Source organism: Mustela erminea, chromosome 4 (assembly GCF_009829155.1).
Source record: "Mustela erminea isolate mMusErm1 chromosome 4, mMusErm1.Pri, whole genome shotgun sequence".
Taxonomy (NCBI): Eukaryota; Metazoa; Chordata; class Mammalia; order Carnivora; family Mustelidae; genus Mustela; species Mustela erminea.
In genome coordinates, this window is record NC_045617.1 from 82,762,626 (window position 1) to 82,786,194 (window position 23,569).

Consider the following 23,569-nt stretch of genomic DNA (forward strand, 5'->3'; position numbering starts at 1 on the left):
ATATAAATTTTCACAGAAAAAATCTCATATATTTTAAAATATTTTATTTATTTGAGAGAGAGAGAGTGAGAGAGAGAGAACACGAGTGGGAGGAGGGGCAGAGGGACAAGTGGACTCCCTGCTGTACAGCAGAGCCTGAGCATGGAGCCCGACAGGGGGCTCGGTTAGGGGCTTGTCCCCAGGACCCTGAGATCATGACCTGAGCCAGTCAGATGCTCAACTGACTGAGCCACCAGGTGCCTCATAATATATTTTTATAACTGTTTATTACAGTTCTGTGAAAACAAATCAGACTGAAATAAACATTGACAGCTCACTCCCAGAATTACTGATTAATCAAAGAAAAATTTACATCGTTTGAAACTGGTAAAATATGTATAGACACAAATTATTTTTAAATATTGCTTGTAATAATGTTTTCATATCTAAACAATCAGACCATATTGTATCCTGTGAGAGTCACTTCTATATAACCATATTGGGATAGTTAATGATTTACTACATTTTGCTTTTTTCCTTTACTTTTACATAATAGATTCTTATTTAATTACACCAGCTTAGGTTATCTTGATACACGAATTTGGCAATATAGCAGTCTACATTACACATAAGGGCACACAAGAACAGTTGGCATTGCATTCAGTAACATTACTGATTCCACTGGGATTTGAAGAATAATGATAACTAAGAACAGTTACTGTTTGTTTAGCCTGTGCCATATGACAGAAACTATCTTGCCAAGTATTTTATAAGCAGTAGCTCAGTTAGCCCTCACAAAAACATTTTGTGGTAGATAATATTATTAAACCCATTTTACAGATGAGGAAAATGAGGCTCAGGAAAGATATTTGTCACATAACTAGTGTGGTTTCAAGCACAGATTTGTCTGCTCCATAGAAAGCATTTTCTACGCTTCTCCACAATTTGTCTCTATTTTAAAATCATAGCTTATGTTAATCCTGTCTTCATGTTTTAATAAAAATTTGAAAAACCAGTTCAGCTCTGCTGTGTAAGGCAAATAGGTGGTTCTTGGGGCAGTGTCTTTCCTAGAACTCAAGACTAGGATACTTCTTAGTCCTTTACTGCACCCTTATCTCAATCTTTAATGGTCTTATCTTTTTAAATACAGGGAACCCCAGGAAAAGCCATACAAGCCACTTAGCATTGAAGTCTGTGATAAAGTCAAGCTATTCTCCCTGGTTTCCCCAATTCACTTGTCCATTCTTCCCTTATATTCCCTGGGGAGAATTATTTGAGAGAACTGCTAATATGCCAAGGGCCTATCTTTCATCAAAGGATTAATGAACTCTCAGAGGGGTTTCTTTTCCTTTTTTTTTTTTTTTTCAAATTTATTTGACAGAGATCACAAGCAGGCAGAGAGGCAGGCAGAGAGTGAGAGGGGGAAGCAGGCTCCCTGCTGAGCAGAGAGCCTGATGTGGGGCTTGATCCCAGGACCCCGGGATCATGACCTGAGCTGAAGGCAGAGGCTTTAACCCACTGAGCCACCCAGGCGTCCCCTTTTCCTTTTTCAAAGTTTTATATTTTATTTTATTAAGATTTTTTTTATTAAGTTATTTGTTAGGAAAGAGAGATAGCATGCAAGACAGCTGCAGGTAGAGGGAGAAGCAGGCTCCCTCAGCAGGGAGCCCAATGTGGGGTTCCATCCCAGGGCCCTGGTATCATGACCCGAGCTGAAGGCAGATGCTTTACCAACAGTGCCACTCAGGCGTCCCACTTTCAGAGGGTTTACTTTGTCAGTTTGTCGTCCAAATGCCCCAACCCCTCCCTCAGGCAACTAAAAACTCAGCTTCCTGTGAAAATACATCTGGTACCATCTTCAGGCACACTTTCTAACTGACGTTTCTTTGGGTAGCAGAGTGTTGAAATGAATATCATAAATTGTAGAAGTATCTGGATAATGAGTAATAAGTGAAAAACAATAATGTATGGGGAGAGGGGATGGCAAATAGTACAAATATATAACTCCAAAAATTCAAAGACGAGAAATCTTGCCATTTTGCAATATAAAAAATGGGAACAATTTTATTTTCCAGAGGGATCATGTGTAAAGCATTAATAAGCTAAAGCACACAAAGCTAAATGGCAAATCTTGATTAACAAACTGCCCACGAAGCTCATATTTGCCTCTGTGTGTTTAAAGATGCTTGAAGGCTGTAAACCATGACCCTCATTCTATTGATTGGTAAGAACACCACCCTTGTTTTTAACTAATAAAAACAATGGTTTCTCTTTACTTTAGAGCAGGTATCATATTGAGTAGTTAATTTTTCACTTTTGTAAACGTGTTCCTCACCCAATTCTCACTTAAAGACTCTATGACATCTATTTTAAGAGGTAAAGTCACCACATCACACTGAGAAATTTTGGTTTTGGCCTGCTTTTCACCTTTAGTTCCCTTAAACTTTAGGGTCAAAATTAATCACATGGGCAATATAGAAAATACCATTTAAAAGCAAGAAAATATATTTTTTTCTTACCTGGTATTTAAATACATTTTTCAAGGGAGGAAGTCTGGGGTTGAATTTGTGGAAAACAAATAGAGAATTCTATTAAACCTAGTTTTATTGGCTGAAATACTCATTTTTGAAAAGAGAACCAAATTAAGACCTTCATGAAGAAAAGCAACACCTAACACTAATATCATGTTACATGTCAATTATATCTCAATAAAAAAAGAAAATGATGATATTGATTTCCTTAATTATGTGTTGTCACAGAACACATAAAAGGAGCTTAAAGGCTATTTTTAGTAGTAGGTTCTAGGAAAACAGTGGTGTTCATTGAAAATATTTTAGCATTTCAGAATTCATAAAAATCTCATCTTGACATTCTTACCAGCCGTGTCTAATATACTTTTATATATATTCACAGTCAGATTTCTTATGCTTCCTCAAAAGTCATTATGATCATTAAAATCTGAAAGCCTAGGGAGTATCCCTCTAGATTTATTCAGGATGCTCTTCCAAACTCTCTGGGGTCTGCTACATCTCTCTCTCTCTTTTAAGGCTTTATTTATTTACTTGTGATAGGAAGAGAGGGAGCAAGAGAGCAAGAACAGGAGAAGAGAGGGAGAGGGAGAAGTAGGCACCCCGCTGAGCGAGAAGTCCCACAGAGAACTCGATCCCAGGACCGCAGGGTCCTGACCTGAGCTGAAGGCAGGCACTTAACAGACTGAGCCACCCAGGTGTCCTCTGCCACATCTTTTCATCTTTTACTTCCCCTCATAGGTTCCTTATAGGTTGTGTTCCTGTCCTGAACACTCATCCTGCCTGCTCAACACTTCCCCCTCCACTACCTCCTCCCCAGCATCACCAGCTTCCCACTTACCCTTCCAGTCTCAATATGTCACTTCTTGCAAAAAATTTCTCTGACCAGCTATCCCCACCCCATCCCTGCCCTGAAAATATCTTCATGGGCTCAGCTCTCATTATTTCTCTGAGCAGCCTTTAACTTCTTTTCACAATGTCAATAAATTGTTTCTTGGTTGTAACCAGTTGTGTAAATGCATAGCTTAATGTCTGCCTTACCTCATAAAGGGTAAGGGAGGGACCTTGTCCTTGTTATCAGTGTGAGCATACTTGTTGTTAAAATGTGGTATAAAACTGAGTATCTCTTGGAACCTTCAACATATTAACTCCTTGACAAAACTTGGCCGAGCCTAAGAAGTGACGGAGACATTTCATTAAAATATTCAAGCTATAAATAAATTTTAAGTCTTGACATTAAATGAAATATTTATAAATAACGAGACAAAGTTCTTAATAGGAATAGGAATCTAGAAGTATTCTACATTTGTATGTATGTCTGAAGCTTCCTGTGCTATTGAGTGGACAGAGAGAACTAGAACCTTCTAGTTATGACAGAATTTCTAGAAATGACAAATAAAATGGTCAAACGGATGAGTGGTCACTTTTATCCCCATAAACACCTGCATGAATATGACTTAAATTATAGACATTAGAAGAGAATTTGAGGAAAAAAATCAGGGATCTCTCCAACTGGATTAAATTCTACAAAAAAAGGAAAAAAAAACTAAATGTATTAATTTGCTCATTCTGGAAATAGACTATTTTTATGAGAAACATTTCTACCATAATATTATATGCCCAAGATCAATAAAAATTAGCACTATTTATCAGATTTTGATATTGGAAAATTGAAAGCCCTTTTACCAGTCAGAACAGAGATAGGACCTTATTTTGTAATGAAATATCTCAAAATTAATGAATAAATTACTCATTGCAGCTACCAATCTTTCCCAGCCATTGTTAACACCTATAATCAAGAGTAACTGAAATTTATTTTCTTTTCATTTAATCGGTGTGCTTTTGGAACAGACAAGTTGTGTTCTCTGCCATTTACAAACCTGAGCATTTAATTTAGAATTCAATAATTGAATGAGATAGTACAATAACATTTTATATAAACTCATCATTTCTTATCTTTCTCAAAGTACAAAATGTGCTGTATGCCATAATCACTATTGTTTACTCTTCTGGAAGGTTTATGTTTAAATTTCTATAACTCACCTGCGATTATAAATCTGCCTTCAAAATATAGTATGACCAGTTTCCTACTCCAGGCCTCAGAAGAGTTCAGAGCTGTTAATGGGAGACTTGTATAACAATTAATTTTTCTCCTTGTTATAAAGAAATATGAGTGCCTATAATATCCCTTTTTAGGGAGTTCCAATATCACACTCATTTGTCTCCTGCTTTTTTGAAAAGTTGAAACTTTGGTTTGGATTTCAGAATTCATTTATTTCAAAGGGTTTTCCCTTATTTTTTTCTTTTCTTCTTCTTTTCTTTCTTTTTTATTGGGGGGGGGGAGTGTGGATGTGTGAGTGGGGGAGAATGCACCATTTGACCTCACTTTCAAGAATTGGCAGTATTTTTTGTCTTGTTTTTGTGGACTGCATTTGTATGAGCATAAATTCAGTGGTTGAAAAATATCACCAGTGAGCCTCTAATTTACTATTTATTAAGTTTTTCTGAAAAAGAGGAAACCCATAGTGCTGTGGACTGGTGGCGTAGGCAGAGCAGGTGTACACTGAATGGTTAAATGGAGATCCTGTCACTAAGGGCTCCAAGGATAAATCTGGAAGGACAGAGGACAGACAAATGGGCATTGTGTCTCACTACTCAGGATGGCACAGTTGTCAGCTCTGGTGTTCTAGAGATCTAGCTCTGGGTACTTGTCGTATCAGTGTCCTGTTAGAGAGACCTACCCATTGCTGCCTGCTGGACCCCCTCACAACCTGGCTTCTCTCTAGCTCTTCTTCTCTCTCTTTCTTCCTGCTTCTAGTCATATTCTACTGCTTGTTTGCTTCTCTAGGCTGTGTGCATGAGGTTCGTAGTCACAGTTCCTGGAGAAATCTTATGATTGGGTTAGGTAGATACCATTTAATATAGAACACCACTGCAGGGCAAAGTTTGGGAAACCTTTTCTCACAGCCTACTGGTCTACCTACAATGCTATTGGTTTTTTGAAGTGGCACAGTTCTTCATTGTGCAAATCGGTTCCACACATTACAGGATACTCACATCCCGGGTCCTGACACTAAATGCCAGTGCACCTGCTCTCTTTAGACATCACAGCAATAAAAATATTCCCCTTCCCATTTCCAAAATGGTCTCTTGATCTGGGCAACCTTGAGGGTCTCATGGAATTTTCTCTTTCAAAGCAGAAACAAAGAGAAAGGTTTTAGGTCACAACTGTAACTGGAATTTAGCTTAATTTTTTAAAAACTCATTTCTAAGCTGAAACCATACTTGGAAACATATAACTGAGGAGAGCTCTAACTTTTATGAGTATAGTACTACCTAGAGAGAGGAACATAAACCAGATTGCTCCTGACCTTTAATTCTATAGTAACAATATACCTGGGTTTTCATTTTTCTTCAAGCTATTATAAAATAGGCTCTTGGTGCCTAAATTGTATTAAGAATCCACTGAATTATTTGAAACATTCATTTTTTCATTATGCAATTTCTATTATAACTGCTATAACACAATATTTGAAAGGTAGTACCCTGAGAATTGAATTTACAAACCTCTAACTTTTTTATTTCCAACCTTAATTTTGGACTTCCCATAAGCATGAGCTTGCACAGGTCACTTCTTTATAATTGATACTCCACAGCTTCTAAAAGTTAATTGAAGAATCATTTATTTACTTTTAAAAACAGAAACAATGGGAAGCCTGGGTGGCTCAGTGGGTTGAGGCCTCTGCCTTTGGCTCAGGTCATGATCCCAGGATCCTGGGATTGAGTCCCACGTGAGGGTCTCTGCTCAGCGAGGAGCCCGCTTCCCTTCCTCTCTGCCTCTCTGCCTACTTGTGATCTCTGTCTGTCAAATAAATAAATAAAAACCTTTTTAAAAAAAACAGAAACACTAAAAAGCTAGGCAAGATTCTTTAACTACATTAAAATTAACCTAAAGAGTAGCAGACAATGCCTTGAGCATCCAAGCTTTAGATTCATGAAAGAAACAATTCTCAAATTCTTCTAATTCATGCATGACTGGTACTGCTTCTCCAGCAGCATTTGGAAATATGGAAGATGTTGTTAGTGGTCACAAGGCTGGGTGAGGAGACTGCTTTGGTATTTAGTGTTTGAAGGATGGAGATACTCAATCTTGTCCTGTATGCAGGATAGTCGTGTAAAATAGAGAACTGTTCTGCCCTAAAGCCAATAGTGCCCACTCTGAGAAAATTATTATACATCTAATAGAGATAAACTCAAGTACCACCTCATGGGGAAAATAGCAAGTTAGTCTTCTTGATGTCAAAATTTAGTACCTTATCATCAGCCAGGAGCACATGAAGCCCAGAGACAATGTTCACTTGTCTTCTGCACTCTCTCTGCTCCAGATCATTTTTCACCATCTACAAAGGGGCTATCAATCTACAGTCAGCTATTTACACTGTAATGCTCTGCAAATAGGGTTAAGGAAAACTTTAGAGCCACTACTAACATACTTCTTTTTAATCCCTTCTATCTAGTCAGTCGCCAGTCCTTTGATTGTACTAAATGATGTTCATGCCTCTTCGGAATGATGCTTGGCCTTCTTTCTCCCGCGCCTTTCGCTAGCTTCCATGTAGTCTCAGCGCTTCTCAGTGGGACATCTGGATGAGAGAAACAGCCTCCAAATTAGCAATTGGGCTAGTTGCACTTCTGTCTGGTCTACATCCTTTTCCAGCTGCGGCTGGCAGTTTCTCAAACATCGCTTCCCCCATACTGCTTTTTACTCAAAAATCTTCTGTGAGTTTCCATTTCCTATCATCTCAGCCCTTCATCATTACATCAGAATTTAGTAAAGGTATTGGCGGAGGTTATTTGTTTTGTTTTGTTTTACTGTCTTTGTATTTTAATTTTCATCGTTTTCAACTTGCATTTTCCAGTGTGTCTCCACAAAACAGATGCTGAATACATATTTAATTACTATACAATGGAAATTTTGTTCTTAATTTTCAAGACTTCTGTCCAAACATTTCTTTAAAGCTGTTTTGTTCTTTCCTTCAGTCCAAGCCCTTATTCATTTCACTCCCTTTTGTACTCTAACGATTTTACTACAGCAAATAATAGAACATTTATGGCTATTTCTCATGATCTGTTACTGTTGCAAAATTTTTCTGCTCAATTAATTAGCTCATAAACTACACGCTACTAAGCACGCTACTGAGCAAAGGGCAGCAACACTCCGGCAAGTCCACAATTCATTGTTTATTGCTTGCTGAAAACAATTCCACAGTTTGTCTTCACCAAATTACATCATGATGTATAATGGGTATTTGGGGCTTACAAATCCTTTAAAAATGTATCCAGAGATCACAGTATAACCCAGTCCCTGACACAAATAATCTAAGGCCTGTCGTGAGAGTATAGGAAAAGGCTGTGAAGTTAACGGAGGTTTGCCGTTACAGGCCATGATCTTACAACAGACTTCTCAGCTAAGACATATAGTAAAGAGAAAGAAATAGAGCTAGATAGGTGGTGTATCAAATTCTATTAACTCATATGGAATGAATTCCTCACTTCTAAATTTCCCTTTGTATGCAAATGATCCCTGAACACTCCTTCACTCTCAGTTTCTAAGCCAAGTATTTGATGAAAGACTGCTTCCAAATCTGTAGAAGTTCAAATAGTCTATCTGCCACAATTTCCTTATATTTATATGCATGGATATGATTTGTAAATATTCTTGAATTCTGATGTTTTGACCAACCAGCTGTAGTCTTAAATTTAATAGCCAAAGGAGCTTTGCCAGCAAATCCCAAGCATTCTTCAGAAAGAGTAACAGCTCTGAGAGAAATCAAGCCTCTAAAAATATTTTCATACTTTATTTCTTTCATTTATTCTTATCTCTCTTAAGTAAAGAGGGAAAGCATTTATAATCTCCATTCAGTTACATAGAATTGACATATCGCTATGTAACAGAAATCATCACTCTAATGCCCAGGATTGAAAGTCAAGCAACTTTGGTCTAGAATGAACTTAATTAAGTCTTGACCCTGTAAACATTTCCATAGGAGGTAGAACATACACATTTGACTTTTGGTCAAATAAGGGATAGTAAACAGTGATTCTGAGACCCTAATAAATTAAATTTATTTTAAGGCATTAAATATTTTCCCTTTATAGACCAAAGATGAAGGAGCACATAGATTTTCAATAAATTAGGAAGCAAAATATTAAATCTTCATAGCTGAAATGTTTGCATCTTCAAAGCCCCACTGTTTCCACTGATAATGTTTGAAACTATAATTAATAATGAGATCACATTTTAAACCATTTGTGTGCAAGGCAAAGTCTGCAAATATCTCCACTCATTAAAGGAGTTCTCCATAGTTTTGTATCAGTGACTTGAAAAACAATGTCCTGTCACTGTATACTCCATTTTCTTTACTATGATGGCAATCTGAGTGAGTAATATTTGAGCAGTAGAGACTTTTGGTTTCATTCCCCACCCAACATTATTGATTTAAGTGCCTCCAGCTGCTGTTCCCATGAACACAGTATTGATGGGTGGTAAAGAGGACACCATTTCTCTACCATTCGTTCCATGGGAATCCAGGGTCTCTTGAGCTGGATACTGATTGGAAGTTCCATACATACACTGAGATGAGGAGGAAGGAATTGGTGTTTGCAAGCTGGATGCTGTAAAGGAAAATATAATCAGTGATTGAATATTGACTACAAAAAATTTTTGATATTTTTTCTTTGCAAGTGCCACTCACTCTAAGCCTCTTTATTTATTTTTGTATTTATCACAATATCTATGCTATTTTCCCAGAAATTGTTTTTTCTTCTGCACAGTTCACAAAGGAAACTCAATTTCAAACTTAAGTTGAGACAACATTATCACCCAAATAGATCCCAAATCTACCTCCTCTTTCCATCCACACTTCTATTGTTCAAACTACCATCTTCACCGCTTTCTCACACCATACCCAAAAATAAACTCAAAATTGATGAAAGACCTAATGTGAGAAAGGAATCCATCAAAATCCCAGAGAACAGAGGCAGCAACGTCTGTGACCTTGGAAGCAGTAACTTATTGCTAGACATATTTCCAAAGACAAGGGAAACAAAAGCAAAAACGAACTATTGGGACTTTATCAAGATGAAAAACTTTCAACAGCAAAGGAAACAGTCCACAAAACTAAAAGACAATCTATAGAATGGGAGAAGATATTTGTAAATGTCTTATCAGATGAAGGGCTAATATCCAAAATCTATAAATAATTTATCAAACTCAACACCCAGATAATCCAGTCAAGAAAAGGGCAGAAAGGGGCGCCTGGGTGGCTCAGTGGGTTAAAACCTCTGCCTTCAGATCAGGCCATGGTCTCAGGGTCCTGGGATTGAGCCCCAAATCAGGCTCTCTGCTCAGCAGGGAGCCTGCTTCCTCCTTCTTTCTCTGCCTACCTCTCTGCCTACTTGTGATCTCTTTCTCTCTGTCAAATAAATAAATAAAATATTAAAAAAAAAAAAAGAAATGGGCAGAAGACATGAACAGACATTCCTCCAAAAAAGACATGCAAATGGCCAACAGACACATGAAACAATGCTTAACATCGCTTGGCATCAGGGAAATACAAATCAAAACCACAATGAGATACCACTTCACACCAGTCAGAATTAACTGCTAAAATTAACAACTTGGGAAAAAACAGATGTTGACAAGGATGTGGAGAAAGAGGATCTTTCTTACACTGTTGGTGGGAATGCAAGCTTGTACAGCCACTTTGGAAAACAGAAAGGAAGTTCCTCAAAAAGTTAAAAATAGGGCTACCCTATGAGCCAGCAATTGCACTATTAGGTATTTATCCAAAGGATAAAAACATAGTGATTTGAAGTGGCACCTGCACCCCAATGTTAATAGCAGCGTTGTCCACAATAACCAAAATATGGAAAGAGCCCAGATGTCCATTGACAGATGAATGGATAAAGAATATGTGGTTCTCCCAATGACCCAGCAATTGCACTACTGGGTATTCATCCTAAAGATACAAACGTAGTGATCTAAAGGGGCACGTGCACCCGAATGTTTATAGCAGCAATGTCCACAATAGCCAAACTATGGAAAGAATCTAGATATCGATCAACAGATGAATGGATAAAGAAGATGTGGTATATACACAATGGAATACTATGCAGGCATCAAAAGAAATGAAATCTTGCCATTTGTGACACCATGGATGGAACTAGAGCGTATCATGCTTAGTGAAATAAGTCAATCAGAGAAAGACAACTATCATATGATCTCCCTGATATGAGGAAGTGGTGATGCAACATGGGGGCTTAAGTGGGTAGGAGAAGAATCAATGAAACAAGATGGGATTGGGAGGGAGACAAACCATAAGTGGCTCTTAATCTCACAAAACAAACTGAGGGTTGCTGGGGGGAGGGGGGTTGGGAGAAGGGGGGTGGGGTTATGGACATTGGGGAGGGTATGTGCTTTGGTGAGTGCTGTGAAGTGTGTAAACCTGGCGATTCACAGACCTGTACCCCTGGGGATAAAAATATATGTTTATAAAAAATAAAAAATTTAAAAAAAAAAGAAATGAAATCTTGCCATTTGCAATGACGTGGATGGAACTAGAGGGTATTACGCTTAGCAAAATAAGGCAATCGGAGAAAGACAACTATCATATGATCTCCCTGATATGAGGAAGTGGAGAAGCAACGTGAGGGGTTTGGGGAGTAGAAAAAGAATAAATGAATGAAAAGATGGGATTGGGAGGAAGACAAACCATAAGAGACTCTCAATCTCACAAAACAAACTGGGGGTTGCTGGGGTGAGGGGACTAGGGAGAAGGTGGTGGGGTTATGGACATTGGGGATGGTATGTGCTACCAGGAGTGCTGTAAAGTGTGTAAACCTGGAGATTCACAGACCTGTACCCCTGGGGCTAATAATAAATTATATGTTTATAAAATTTTTTTAAAATTGTATAAAAAAGAATATGTGGTATATACATATATATACCAGAATTTTACTCAACCATCAAAAATAATGAAATCTTGCCATCTGCAACAATGTGGTTGGAACTAGAGGGTATTAGGCTAAGCAAAATAAGTCAGTCAGAGAAAGACAAATATCATATGATTTCACTCCTTTTTGGAATTTAAGAAACAAAATAGATGAACATAGGGGAAAGGAAGGAAAAATAAAACAAGACTAAATCAGAAAGGGAGCTAAACCATTAAGAGACTCTTAACAATAGGAAACAAACTGGGTTTTGTTGGAGGGGAGGTAGGGGTGATGGGGTAACTTGGTGGTGGGCATTACATGATGTAATGAGCATTGGGTGTTACATGTAACTGATGAATCACTAAAGCCTCCCTCTGAAACTAATAATACACAATATGTTAATTAATTTATTTTAAATTAAAAAAAATTTAAAAACAAAAATAAGAAAACCACCGTCTTCTTCTACCTGAACCAACATATCAGCCTCTTCATTGGTCTCATGACCCTCACCTTTGCCACACCCTCTCATTGTGCAGGGAGCAGCTGGGATGATGTTACTGAAGTGTACAGTAGAGTGTCACTCTTCTCGAATGCTACGATGATGATTTTCCATTACTCTTAGAACAGAATCCAAGCTCCCTGCCCTGGTTCACAATACCTTCTATGAACTCGTCTCTGTCCGCTGATTTATTTTACTCTACTGTTTTCATTCACTATGCTCAAAACACACTGGCCGCCTTTCTGCCCACTGAATTTTCCTTGTTCTCCTTTCGGAGACTATGCACTTATTATTTCTTCTGCCTAGAACTCCACCATCATGTCTTCATGTCAATGCTTCCTCATGACTCAGCTTTCAACTCCAATGTCTCTGCTTCAGGATTCTTTTCCCAACTATGTTACCAAAAGCAGTTTTTCCATAACTATTTGCCATTTTACACTACTTAACTGACTTCAGAGTATCCATCATTATCTTTTTAATGCATTTGTCTATGCATCTACTGTCTTATCTCTCCTTACTAGAATGTAAACTTCTTATAGATAGAACTCCATCCCAATCACCGTTATAAACTCATGTCTATAACGAAGTTTGGTACATTGTAGTAGATTCTCAAGAATTTGACCAACTTGCTCCCCGACACTACATTTCCTTCATGTATGGTTGCTGGCTTCTCGTTGCTGTTTATCTCGTTTTTCTAACTACCTGTTCTGTCCCTGAAAACCAGTCTTTATAACTAAGGAAACAGTGGGTCCTAACTTCCCTTGCACTCCTTACCTCTTACTCTAGTCTCTCTTTTCACTCAGAAGCCCTCTTTGCTATTTACCTATAAGCCATCTCTGACAACTAAAGCTTAGAATCCATCCTACACCCAAGCTATGTTCCAGCAAAGCTTCCACTATCTCTACGAGTAAACAGAACTAATAGTAACAATAGCAACACGTACATTTCAGTCTGATGGTGAGGAAACTTCCTGAAGTGGAATTTTCTGCTTCATTAGAGTAGCCTAGAAGCAATGACCATCTGCAGATAGCATGAGATGAGCTGCTAAACTCTGCTCAGGGAGCATCTGTGATGGTCACGGAAAAGGAAGAAGTGCTTCCTATTGAGTTACTGGAAAAGCACACTGAGAGGGGAGAGATGGAATTTATCTCATCTTCCCTTATGCTTCAGTTGGGTGTCAATGCTCTTGACTTATGCTAGTTTGAAATCTATTCCACTGGAAGATTTCAACCATTGCATATAAGCATTAACACTCTGCCTTGATACTTACATGCAACTATACTTGTGCTATGTATATATTTACATTATAACTAAATCTATCCATATATATATATATATATATCTCCACATATATTTTTACCCCTTTTTTCCCAATGCACTGATGTATGGAGTTCCTACTCTGTGGCAGACACTTGGCAGCTGCTGCTGACGCATCTAGTATGTCACAGAGATTTCACAGGGAGAGCAACCTGGTTGCAAGAAGATGCTAGGGGACTTCATGGCAAACACACAGTTTTGCTCATTTTTACTTAAACTGTATGTAGCAGAACAATAAAAATAACAACATTTTCTACAGAGCTGTCTAATCCCATTTTACATATAATTGAGAAAATGACAGTAACGTTTATCACAAATCACCACTGTTTTCAACCTGGAGTGGCTTTGGGGGTACTTCTGGGGATTATGGGGTCCAAAGACACCTCTTGGCACTGCCCTTGGGTCCAACAGTGAACAAGAGAGAGTGAGGAAAAAGACATCATTCTTGCCCTTGTAAAACTTAAAGTCTTTCCAACTGCACCTGATGGATTTGATTTATTTTTTGCAAACATAAGAGGTGTCAGCTTTTGAAAGAATAACAGATTTAGCACTAGGTTGTGCAGTGACATATATACTGGGAATTGGGAAGACTGTTACTAATACAAAAATAAGACTTCAGATCCAAAGTGATAGGTCACCTGTAGGAACAGGAGGGCCCGGTTCACCTCAACAGTCACCCTCCAAAGTAAAACTACATACCTGAGGTTCACAGCTTTTTAAAAATGTTTTCAGGAACTACTAAAATAATTTACCTACTACTGGAGTTCGACAGGCAACTGAAGGTGATGTGTCTGCATAAAACGAGTTGGTCTGCTTTCTACTACTGTCATCTAAAATGTTAAGCGGATCGTGGATGTCACTGTAGGGAGGCAGTGAGCGAACACTGCTGATGACGGACACGTGCTGATTCACCATCGATCCAAGTCTATGAGGCTCTGGGTAGTTTACGTTGCTTCCATAGTATCCTATAACAGAAAATGTCAAGCATGTACTCTTCACTTACTACAGAGAATATTCCAGGAAGGAAAAAAAGGGACAAGGTAATAGAGTAGAACCCTAAAGATCCATGGTATTACATTCACATCTCCATTTACTATAGAGTTGGATCCATGCTTGTATATGGATATGGTTCACTATGCTGGTTTTTTCTTTTTAAAAATACAACGGAGTGGGACGCCTGAGTGGCTCAGTTGGTTGGGCGGCTGCCTTCGGCTCAGGTCATGATCCCAGCGTCCTGGGATCGAGTCCCACATCGGGCTCCTTGCTCGGCAGGAAGCCTACTTCTCCCTCTGCTTCTGCCTGCCATTCTGTCTGCCTGTGCTCGCTCTCTCCCCCTCTCTCTCTCTGATAAATAAATAAAATATTTAAAAAAAATACAAAGGAGTTATCCTATTGTTAATTTTCAGATATATGACAACACCTCTTTCATATATTTTCCTCTTCTAAATTAACAGGATCTTCCTATAAACAAAGAAAGCACGACTAGCCTCTCACAAAGACTACACTACTTGTCAAATACCAATTTTATCCACAGATTTAGGTTTCTGGAAGAAGGACTGGCCTATACTTAAGAGAGAGGACACTGAGCCTTCTTTGGGGGCTGAGCAAGTCTACAGATCTTTCCAACTCCCTAAACTTTAAGTGTTTTATCAGATTAACAGGGACATTGTTTGGGTCCTTAAGTTGTAAGATCTGCTGCTAATTCTCCAGAAGAAACATTATTCACTAGAAATATTTTCAAGGGACAAAACATTCTTCTCTTGGACTTATTAAGGGAGATCTCAAACAGTTTGACACAGTTATTTTTCATCATTTGTGGCATTTAGAACAGCAACTTTAAGAAACCACAGGAATTAGGGACATGTTTATATGTGGAAGAAATGAGCTCCATGTATCTAAGATTCCATGAGCTTTAGAAACTTCACATGGGGTGACATGCTGCTCAGCAGACGTGGAGCTCACTGTCTGATTTTTGCCTTCTTGCCATCTCAAAACCCAGAAAGATTCTTTAAAAATTTCAATACCGTTAGGTGAACTAGGAGGCAATGTTGTTCCTTGACAGCCGGCAGCCCCTGTGTTGCTCAGGAAATTGAAGCTTCCTGTGTTTAAAAACTGCATACTGTGTGTATCTTGGCTGTGTGAGGATGGTCCATAGCTGGAAGGTGGTCGAGAATTATATGGAGACCCAGCACAGCTGCCACTGAAGAAGTCTCTAGAAAGCTGCTGTTCACTCCAGGCCATGCATCGACCATGCTCAGGACGATGAGGGTACAGTCCTGATGGGGGGTGAGGCTGTGCCCTAAACACAGTCTGATAGTTAGAGTTGGTCCCATAAAAGTCATGGTTGGCTTGAGGGTGGGTAGAATAAATGGACTCTGGGAATGTTGAGCAGTGTGATGGGGCTGACAGGACGGGGCCCACACTTGGAGGTCTCCCGGCCATTGGCCCCTGGTTAATGACGCTTCCTCGGCTTGCCATGGCTGGAGAAATGGGTGGTGTCATCAGATGACCAGTACTCTGGGAAAGCTCCATTTGACCTGGAAACAAATTCACAGAGCATTCACAAGTGGCATATTAAAATAAATGGGCACATATCTTTAAAAATTATCCAAAAGATGTATTAATAAATTTTTTTTTCTAATTTGGTTCATTCCCACTCTCTAAAAATAACAGAACAAACCTGGGTTTAAAAGATACCATCATAAACAATGAATTTTGGAACACTGAAAAAAAAATAAAATGAAAGATGCCATCACAATAAATAAATAAATAAATAACACCATTGCAATATATGTATATTTCACAACATGAAGACATTTAGTATTAGTAACTATGGAAAAAAGTCCAGGATGTCTTTGTGCTTCCATGGGTACGAAGATAGTTACAGCTCAAGCTTGGGAAGGTCAAGGGATCTTCACATTTCTTCATAATTAAAAACCAAGCTGAATGCTAAGTGGTTGATTTTTAGGGTAAAAGGAAAAGGCAGTAATGTCAAAACAACCACAGCTTCAAAGCAGCGGATTCAAAACATCATGCAAACACTACTGACGAACAATGAGTTATGAATGCCACCTACTCCCTGAGAGTCTGATTTTCCACTGGTGGGATTGTGCCCCTGAACTAAAAGGCCCTTCCAGGTTTAAAATTCTGTGTGTCCAACGAAGTTATACCTACGAATTTCAGAAAAGACATAAGGCAAGAAACAGACTTAAAATAATATCTAGTAATGAGTTCAAGCCAAGCCACTAAGCATTCAGATGTACACAAAGGGAGATCTAGACCAAAGAGGAAAATTATTGTAATGGTTATCCTAAAATGACAATATCTACTTTTTAGTGGAGGAGACATAAACTCAAAAATAAATAGGAAGACCATTTTTTTGACTTTCAAAGCATCTTCAAGATTTTATATTTAACAAATCTAATTTTTTCTTCTACTAAATGAAAATAACTAATTATTTGTATTTCCAGCATAGCTAAGTGAGCACATCACAGTGTGGTATCTATGTTCATAATGGTATTGATAAAAGTGTGAATGACAAATGCTGAAAAAGTCACAAAAATATAAAGCTTTAAGAAAAGTTAAGACAAGCCTTTTTTAATTCTTGGAATGGCTGGATGTTACCAAGTTTGAAGAAAACAAAGGAACAGCCTCATGAGAGATGGCATGCAGCTTGAGTGTCCCATAGTGTACCTGGGAGTGCCATGGTGTCTGTAGTCCCAGCAGGGAATGGGGGCAGAGCAGAGGGTAAGCCTCCAGGATGGCTGGATGACAGAGGAAGATAGGCTGTTTCCACATGGCTTTCATTCTTCACGGTGTCACTGGAAACAGTGCTCCCTTTATTCCGGTTGGCCAGAAAGCATGAACTTGGAGAAGCAGTGAAGGCAGCTTTACTTGCATCTGGAAAGATTTTTTTTTTTTAATGGAAAATCTAACATCATTCCCATATTCCTAATAAAGAGCCCAAAGAAAGGGAACTGAAAAGGTTTTAGGGTTATGTCATAAATCTGGAAACTCCAGAGGATATCTTCCATGGGAACCAAGGCTGGCAGATCTTGGGTTGTGGCAGTGGTGCTGGGGTTTTGTGGTCATTATAATCTGTACCTTTGTGAGTGTGAGGTGTGTTCTGAGGGGACACTAAGGAATCCACTTTGGGAGTGGACAGTCTTCAAAGTGCAAGTCATCACATCCCACATAGACATGTTCTCTTCCTTCTCCAAATTCCTATAGAACTTATATCTATGCCATTTATAAGGTGGTATACCACAGGTGTTGTCTCGAATTATGGTTATTTTTATTATAATCACCTCACCACCGTCATTTAAATTCTCACAAGAACATCCATTTTCTATCCTCCAGAACTTCCAGTAAAATCCCTTGACTACTCTATGTGTAAATAGCGGAGAGAAAAAAATAGTGTTTCAATTAGTGTTACCATCCTGTGTTAGTTGTGACATGCTTGGGAAAAGAAACCTCTGAGCTGTTTACACATGTACTTACAAACTCTTGAATTTAGGTTCAAAGAAAGAAACATGCAAAGCAAGATATACTTTTAAATTACCTGAATTCTTCATATACTTGTCCAGTAAATTCTGTAACTCCTGCTCTTTGTCATTATTGAACTGGGTCTCCATGGCAAGGAGAATGTATTCATCCAGAAGCATTCGGATCAAATGGAAAGAACCTTGTTTGTGGATGGGAATGGGGAGAGGGCAATGTCAGATGAAAGGAGGGAGAGAAGGAGAAGGAGAGAGAGAGAGAGAGAGGTCGAGTTATCTTTGTGACCATCTCACAACACTTTACAAGGAGCAACTGAAATCAACAAATACTTGTTGGACTTTAAATGACCTGCTAAGACCAACATGCTTAACCTGAGTCTCTAATCTTTCTGTGTACTGCCTGCCCAGCTTACTGTGTGTACTGTCCTGCCAGCTCTTTGGCCACTAATTACATCAAAGGAAAATACGGATGAAAGTGAGACATGCTTTATGCTTTAAGAGGGCACACACTGGAGCGTGATAAGCTTTAGCCTGGGGAGAATGAGCTCTACTCTGCTCTATTTCTGTTTACTTTGTACTAAATAATTAGACAATGACCACTAGGGTCTGAAAAAATGTATCAAGTAAGATGTCTTTCTAGCCTGAAACAAAGTTCTCCTTGGTTTGGACAAAAGCAAAAGAGTCATTTTCATTTGGAAGTTGTCCTGGAAAACCTTAAACTTCTTTGAACTATTCCACAGGCTTCCCAGCAAAAGGCTGGTTTCATCATAAAGTCAGGCTTCAATGTATATTTTAAGAAACCTTACATTTAAGCAAGAGATTTCAAATAAAAGGCTCAAGACATTTTGTTCATCTCTCAGTGCAAGTTCACTGATTTTATCTAATTCCACTGAGAATTAAACAAAAACAACCTAGTTAACTATAACCTATTTATAATATGAAGATTTCTTGAAAAGCAACTACTAAATGCAGAAGTGCTGTCCACGAGCTAGCATTATGGCTGCAAAATTCAGAGTCCCAGAAATTTTAGGAAAACGAAGGTTTCCAATTTTTGAAAAAGCTAACTTGACTCAATTTGTTTCATAAGTCAAGTTGATCAGGAAAGATGTTTCAGAGAAATATGAGAGCATGTCTTCTCAGCTGCTCTTTGATTCTTGGAGTGCACCTATGGGGTTCCTGGAAAAGATGAAAAATTTGCCATACTGCAATGAGTAGTGTCTTTGGAAAATAATGTACTAATGATGGTTTACTTGCTTGTTTAACAACAAAAAGGTACTGATGGAATGTAATAATAATAGCTGCGATTCATTAAGTGTTCAACAGGTACTAGACTGCTTTTTTCATGAATATCATCTCACTAAAATGCCCATACAGCCCAATAAAAGGAATATTCATCCTCCCTTTTTCTAAGGGCTTCAAAGTTCTTATCTAAAATCTAGTTAGTTAGGATACAGTGTAATATTGGTTTTCAGAGTAGAATTCAGTGATTCATCACTTACATATAACACCTAATATTCAACACAACTAGTGCCCTCCAGAGTACCCATCCCCCGTACAGCCCATCCTCACCCACCTCACTCCCCCCAGCAACCCTCAGTTGCTTTATAGTTAAGAACACTCCATAGTTAAGAGTCTCTTATGGTTTTCTTCCCTCTCTCTCTTTGCTTTTCTTCTTTCCCCCATGTTCACCTGCTTTAGTTCTTAAATTCCACATATGAGTGAAATCATGATTTTTTTTTCGCTGACTGACATTTCACTTAGCATAATCCACTCTAACTCCATCCACATTGTAGAAAATGGCAAAATTTCATTCTCTTTTATAGCTGAGCAATATTCCATTGTATACAGACCACGTCTTCTCCATCCATGCATCAGTCAATAGACATTCAGCCTCTTTCCATAGTTTGGCTCTTGTTGGTAATGCTGCTATAAATATTCATCCCCTTTACAGTGAGCAGAGGCACCTTGGGTTAAAACCAAGCCAGAGAGAAGCAGTGCTAGGATTTAACTGCCTGTGGTCTGACTCCACAAGCCAGGGGCGTTACTACCATTGTCTATTGGCTCGATAATCAGATCTGAGAAGTGACAGTGCCCCATGTTTAAAAACCAACAGGAACTGTGACTGGAGAGTGAATGATGTGTTCAGGGAGGAAGAGCCTTATAAAGTACATGAGATACCAAAACTGGATGCATTGTTCAAGGTGAGGTTATGCATTACTCGAGCACCAAAAAAGCTCCACTTAAGCAGGAAGTCTTGAGCTCTCTTCTTTAAAGATCTTCCATTTTGTTTGCTGGTCTACAAGTAAAGGAACAAAACGAAACTGTAAAATCTGCCATCTCGTTACTATATGCATCCTACGTAAAATCAAGAGGTTGAGAAGCTGTCTGACAAATGGACAGATGGCATGACATGCAATTTATTTTATCAGATTATAGTGACCTGTCCAGGGATTTTAATGTCTGTCTGTCTTTGTTGTCATTTTTAAGGCTAATAGATCTTTATTCTGTATGGTTTTGTTACCTAACAGAACTGGACAACAAAATAAAATAATTCACAAATTATTTTTGTGAATAAAAAATATTTTGTCTCATTTTTCCTTGACAGAACTTCAAAAAAGAACAGAAGGTGAAGTGTCAAAGAAGGGTTATATATTTCTGTGAATGATTAACTCTAACTTCTCTGCTCCTGAATGATAATCTGTTTTCTTCCAGGAGAGAAAAAAAAGTCCCTACTCTGCAACTAGTTTCCTTGATAGGGCATGGCTAACACCAACTAGTGATGGATCTATTTGCTCTTACTGCCTTGCTTCATGATGGATGACTTGCACATTCTCAGAAAGAGTTGAAAAAACATAGAAAACACAAAATACTGTGCTCCCAGAATTTAAAAATAGAAACACTTAAAACCACACTTTCTGTCAGCATTTATGAAAATTTACTTTTACAAAAAGGGCCAAGTCTTCTCAATTTTTGTCTTTCACTATTGATGTTACTCCACTGTTAATTTTATGGACTGACAGGGAAGGCATAGTGCCTTGTAGTCCTTTGTCAAGAAGTGGTAAATAGAACTGAATCTGCCTGACACTATCAAATCTGGCCTGTTTTTAATTTTGATATTTGAGCACCTTATTTACAAGTCTTCAAATGCTATTCAAAGCATTTTTACACACAATCACCCCTCCCCCATCATGCAAGAAATTATAGCCAGTTTAGCATTTACTATTAAAAATTCTATTTTGTGAATCTGTCATTGAAGTATACCTTAATAACTCTCTGCTCTACCACAGTATCCAACCATTCAATAAAAGCCTCCACAGTGGCATTCTTCTTAAGAAGATCTTTCAGTTCTTGGAACACTGTGATAGAGTCATCTACCATATTAAAAAACAACAACAACAACAACACAATATTATTCTATTTTGAACCCACGAGAAAACCGGAAGCTAGAAATCATTAAGAATTCTATAGCATAAAAGGAAAAGACAGATGAAATTAAATATGTTATAAATAAAATTAAATAAATTAAATAAATAATTAAAAGAATTATTTCATATCCTGAGAGTAAGTAACAAAAACATCCTTAGTTATTTACTCTTCAAAATTTGAATAATAATTTTAGGTCTCTTGGTACAAATGGAATAAAATCTTGTGTATTATATAAGTATGTTATATACTAAGGAAGAGTAAATTGTCATTTATAGCTGATTATTGATTCTGAATCCGAAGATTTCATTAAATGCAACAGATTCATTGAAAACTGATGAATGAGCTAAGCCAAATTAGTTGATCTCCTGCTTTCTGACCTATCCTTTACCTTTAGCGAAAATTAAATTTTTCACTGCAAAACTGAGCTGCTTACATGAAGAATCTTTTATCTTGTAAAAGTTAAAGGGGCCATTTAGGACTATCATTTGTTAAAGAGTTTGAAGCTTACTGAATCTCCAAGGATAATATAATTTTTGCTAGGAAACAGAAAACAAAGCTGAAGTTGGACCACCCCAGAGAGCAGCCAATCATTTGTGCAACAGCCTATCAGAGGCTGCACATGTCTTTTCAGAGAAAGAGAGTGGGGAAGGAGTGGTTTGCTATCCCTGGGAGATAGAACCTAGTTCTATAGTCACACATATTGCCTTTGTTTTGTCAGATTGTCCAAAACTGGGCAGGGAATTTCTGCTTTGCAAAACAGTATTATGTTGAAATGTCATTTTGATATGCATGATATATTATATGAGGCTAAGAGTGTAAAACACAGGGAAGTGTATATGCATGTAATGTAAAACTGAAAGAAAACCGGGATGCCTGGGTTGCTCAGTGGGCTAAGCGTCTGCCTTTGGCTCAAGTCATGATCCCAGAGTTCTGGGATCAAGTCCCGCATCAGTCTCCCTGCTCAGTGTGGAGTCTGCTTCTCCCTCTGCCTGCCGCTCTCCCTGCTTGTGCTTATTCTCTGTCTCTGAAAAATAAATAAATGAAATCTTAAAAAAATGTAAACAAACAAAAAAACTGGAAGAAAACTCACAACACTCAAAAACATTTCCACTATTTCCAGGTTATTTTTAGGCAATGAGATTATGAGTGGCTTTTATTTTCCTCTTAATATTTTCTACATTTTCCAGGTTTTCCACAATCTGTACCTACAATTGTTTTCAAGTAGGACAATTTCTTCTAATTAAAAAAGTTTCTAAAAACCAAGTTTTCTCAAACAGTTCTTTTTTGGTCTAAGGGGACTCCCACTCCCACCTCCATCAAAGAGTTATCCAGCCCAATATGTCAATGGAAGCAAGGCTGGGAGACCCAGCTCTAAACAGAGGGAAAACTTACGTTCCGTGTAGATATCAGATTCAGTGTCTGTGCTGCCAGAAATGGTGAGAAGGGCCTGTGATCCAATACTATTCAAATCAACCTTTTCAATATCAGATACCATGGAATTCACGACATGCTGGTCAAAGAGAGCTGGTCTGGCAATCTGCGTGAAGGAAGTATAAAGACACTAAATCATATTATCGATGATTTATCTAAAGGAAAGTTTTGGCTACGGGAGAAATAGTTCCTTGAGAGAAGAGTATCATGAATGTTTTCTTATTTTAAAACTAAAAACAATTGCTGAGACTGGTGATCATCTCTGTTAAAGCTTTGAAAACTATTTTTGAAACTAGAAAATTATTTTTTAGAAGATTTTATTTATATGTTTGACAGAGATCACAAGTAGGCAGAGAGGCAGGCAGAGAGAGAGGAGGAAGCAGGCTCCCTGCTGAGCAGAAAGCCCAACGCAGGGCTCCATCCCAGGACCCTGAGATCATGACCTGCGCGAAGGCAGAGGCTTTAATGCACTGAGCCACCCAGGTGCCCCTAGAAAATGAATGTTTTAATCCATGGTCACATAATAAGGATTTCACAGGGTTACATTTCTTATCTGGAACTATCACAACCAGGTCTTTTAAAATTTAGGGGACTAGAAACTTTCTCAAAGCAAAAAATTATCTGGAGGGAGGAGAAATACATTTTAACAATATACAAACAGTAATTTAAGGATTACTTTCTTCTCCCTATTTAAGAGACCCAAATCAGTTGGTAGCTTAACATGTGTTGTTTGTGGATTTCACAGTATCAAATATCACATGGGTTCAGTCACCACAACCTAAATTTTATTAGCTGGATTCATGTAGCAAATAACAGTTTTTCATTTTATACTGCATTCAGAAGTTTTGTGTCTTTTTTACTTTTTATTCTGAAATAATACTAAATTTATAAAAAAGCTG

At 38.1% G+C, this 23,569-nt stretch overlaps 1 protein-coding gene across 1 annotated transcript in view; it reads right to left on the reverse strand.

Annotated features, from left to right (window-relative positions):
- Positions 1-7,756: 7,756 nt before the first annotated feature.
- Positions 7,757-23,569, reverse strand: part of RFX6 (regulatory factor X6) — a 62,118-nt gene continuing 46,305 nt past the window's right edge. Inside the window, exons 12-19 of the mRNA XM_032339715.1 lie at positions 22,632-22,776; positions 21,075-21,184; positions 19,992-20,109; positions 17,876-17,998; positions 17,008-17,214; positions 15,339-15,851; positions 14,067-14,279; positions 7,757-9,179 (exon numbers count right to left, since the gene is read on the reverse strand). Of these exons, the coding sequence (XP_032195606.1) occupies positions 9,004-9,179; positions 14,067-14,279; positions 15,339-15,851; positions 17,008-17,214; positions 17,876-17,998; positions 19,992-20,109; positions 21,075-21,184; positions 22,632-22,776 (1,605 nt within the window). The 3' untranslated portion in view covers positions 7,757-9,003. The remainder of the gene's footprint in view (positions 9,180-14,066; positions 14,280-15,338; positions 15,852-17,007; positions 17,215-17,875; positions 17,999-19,991; positions 20,110-21,074; positions 21,185-22,631; positions 22,777-23,569) is intronic.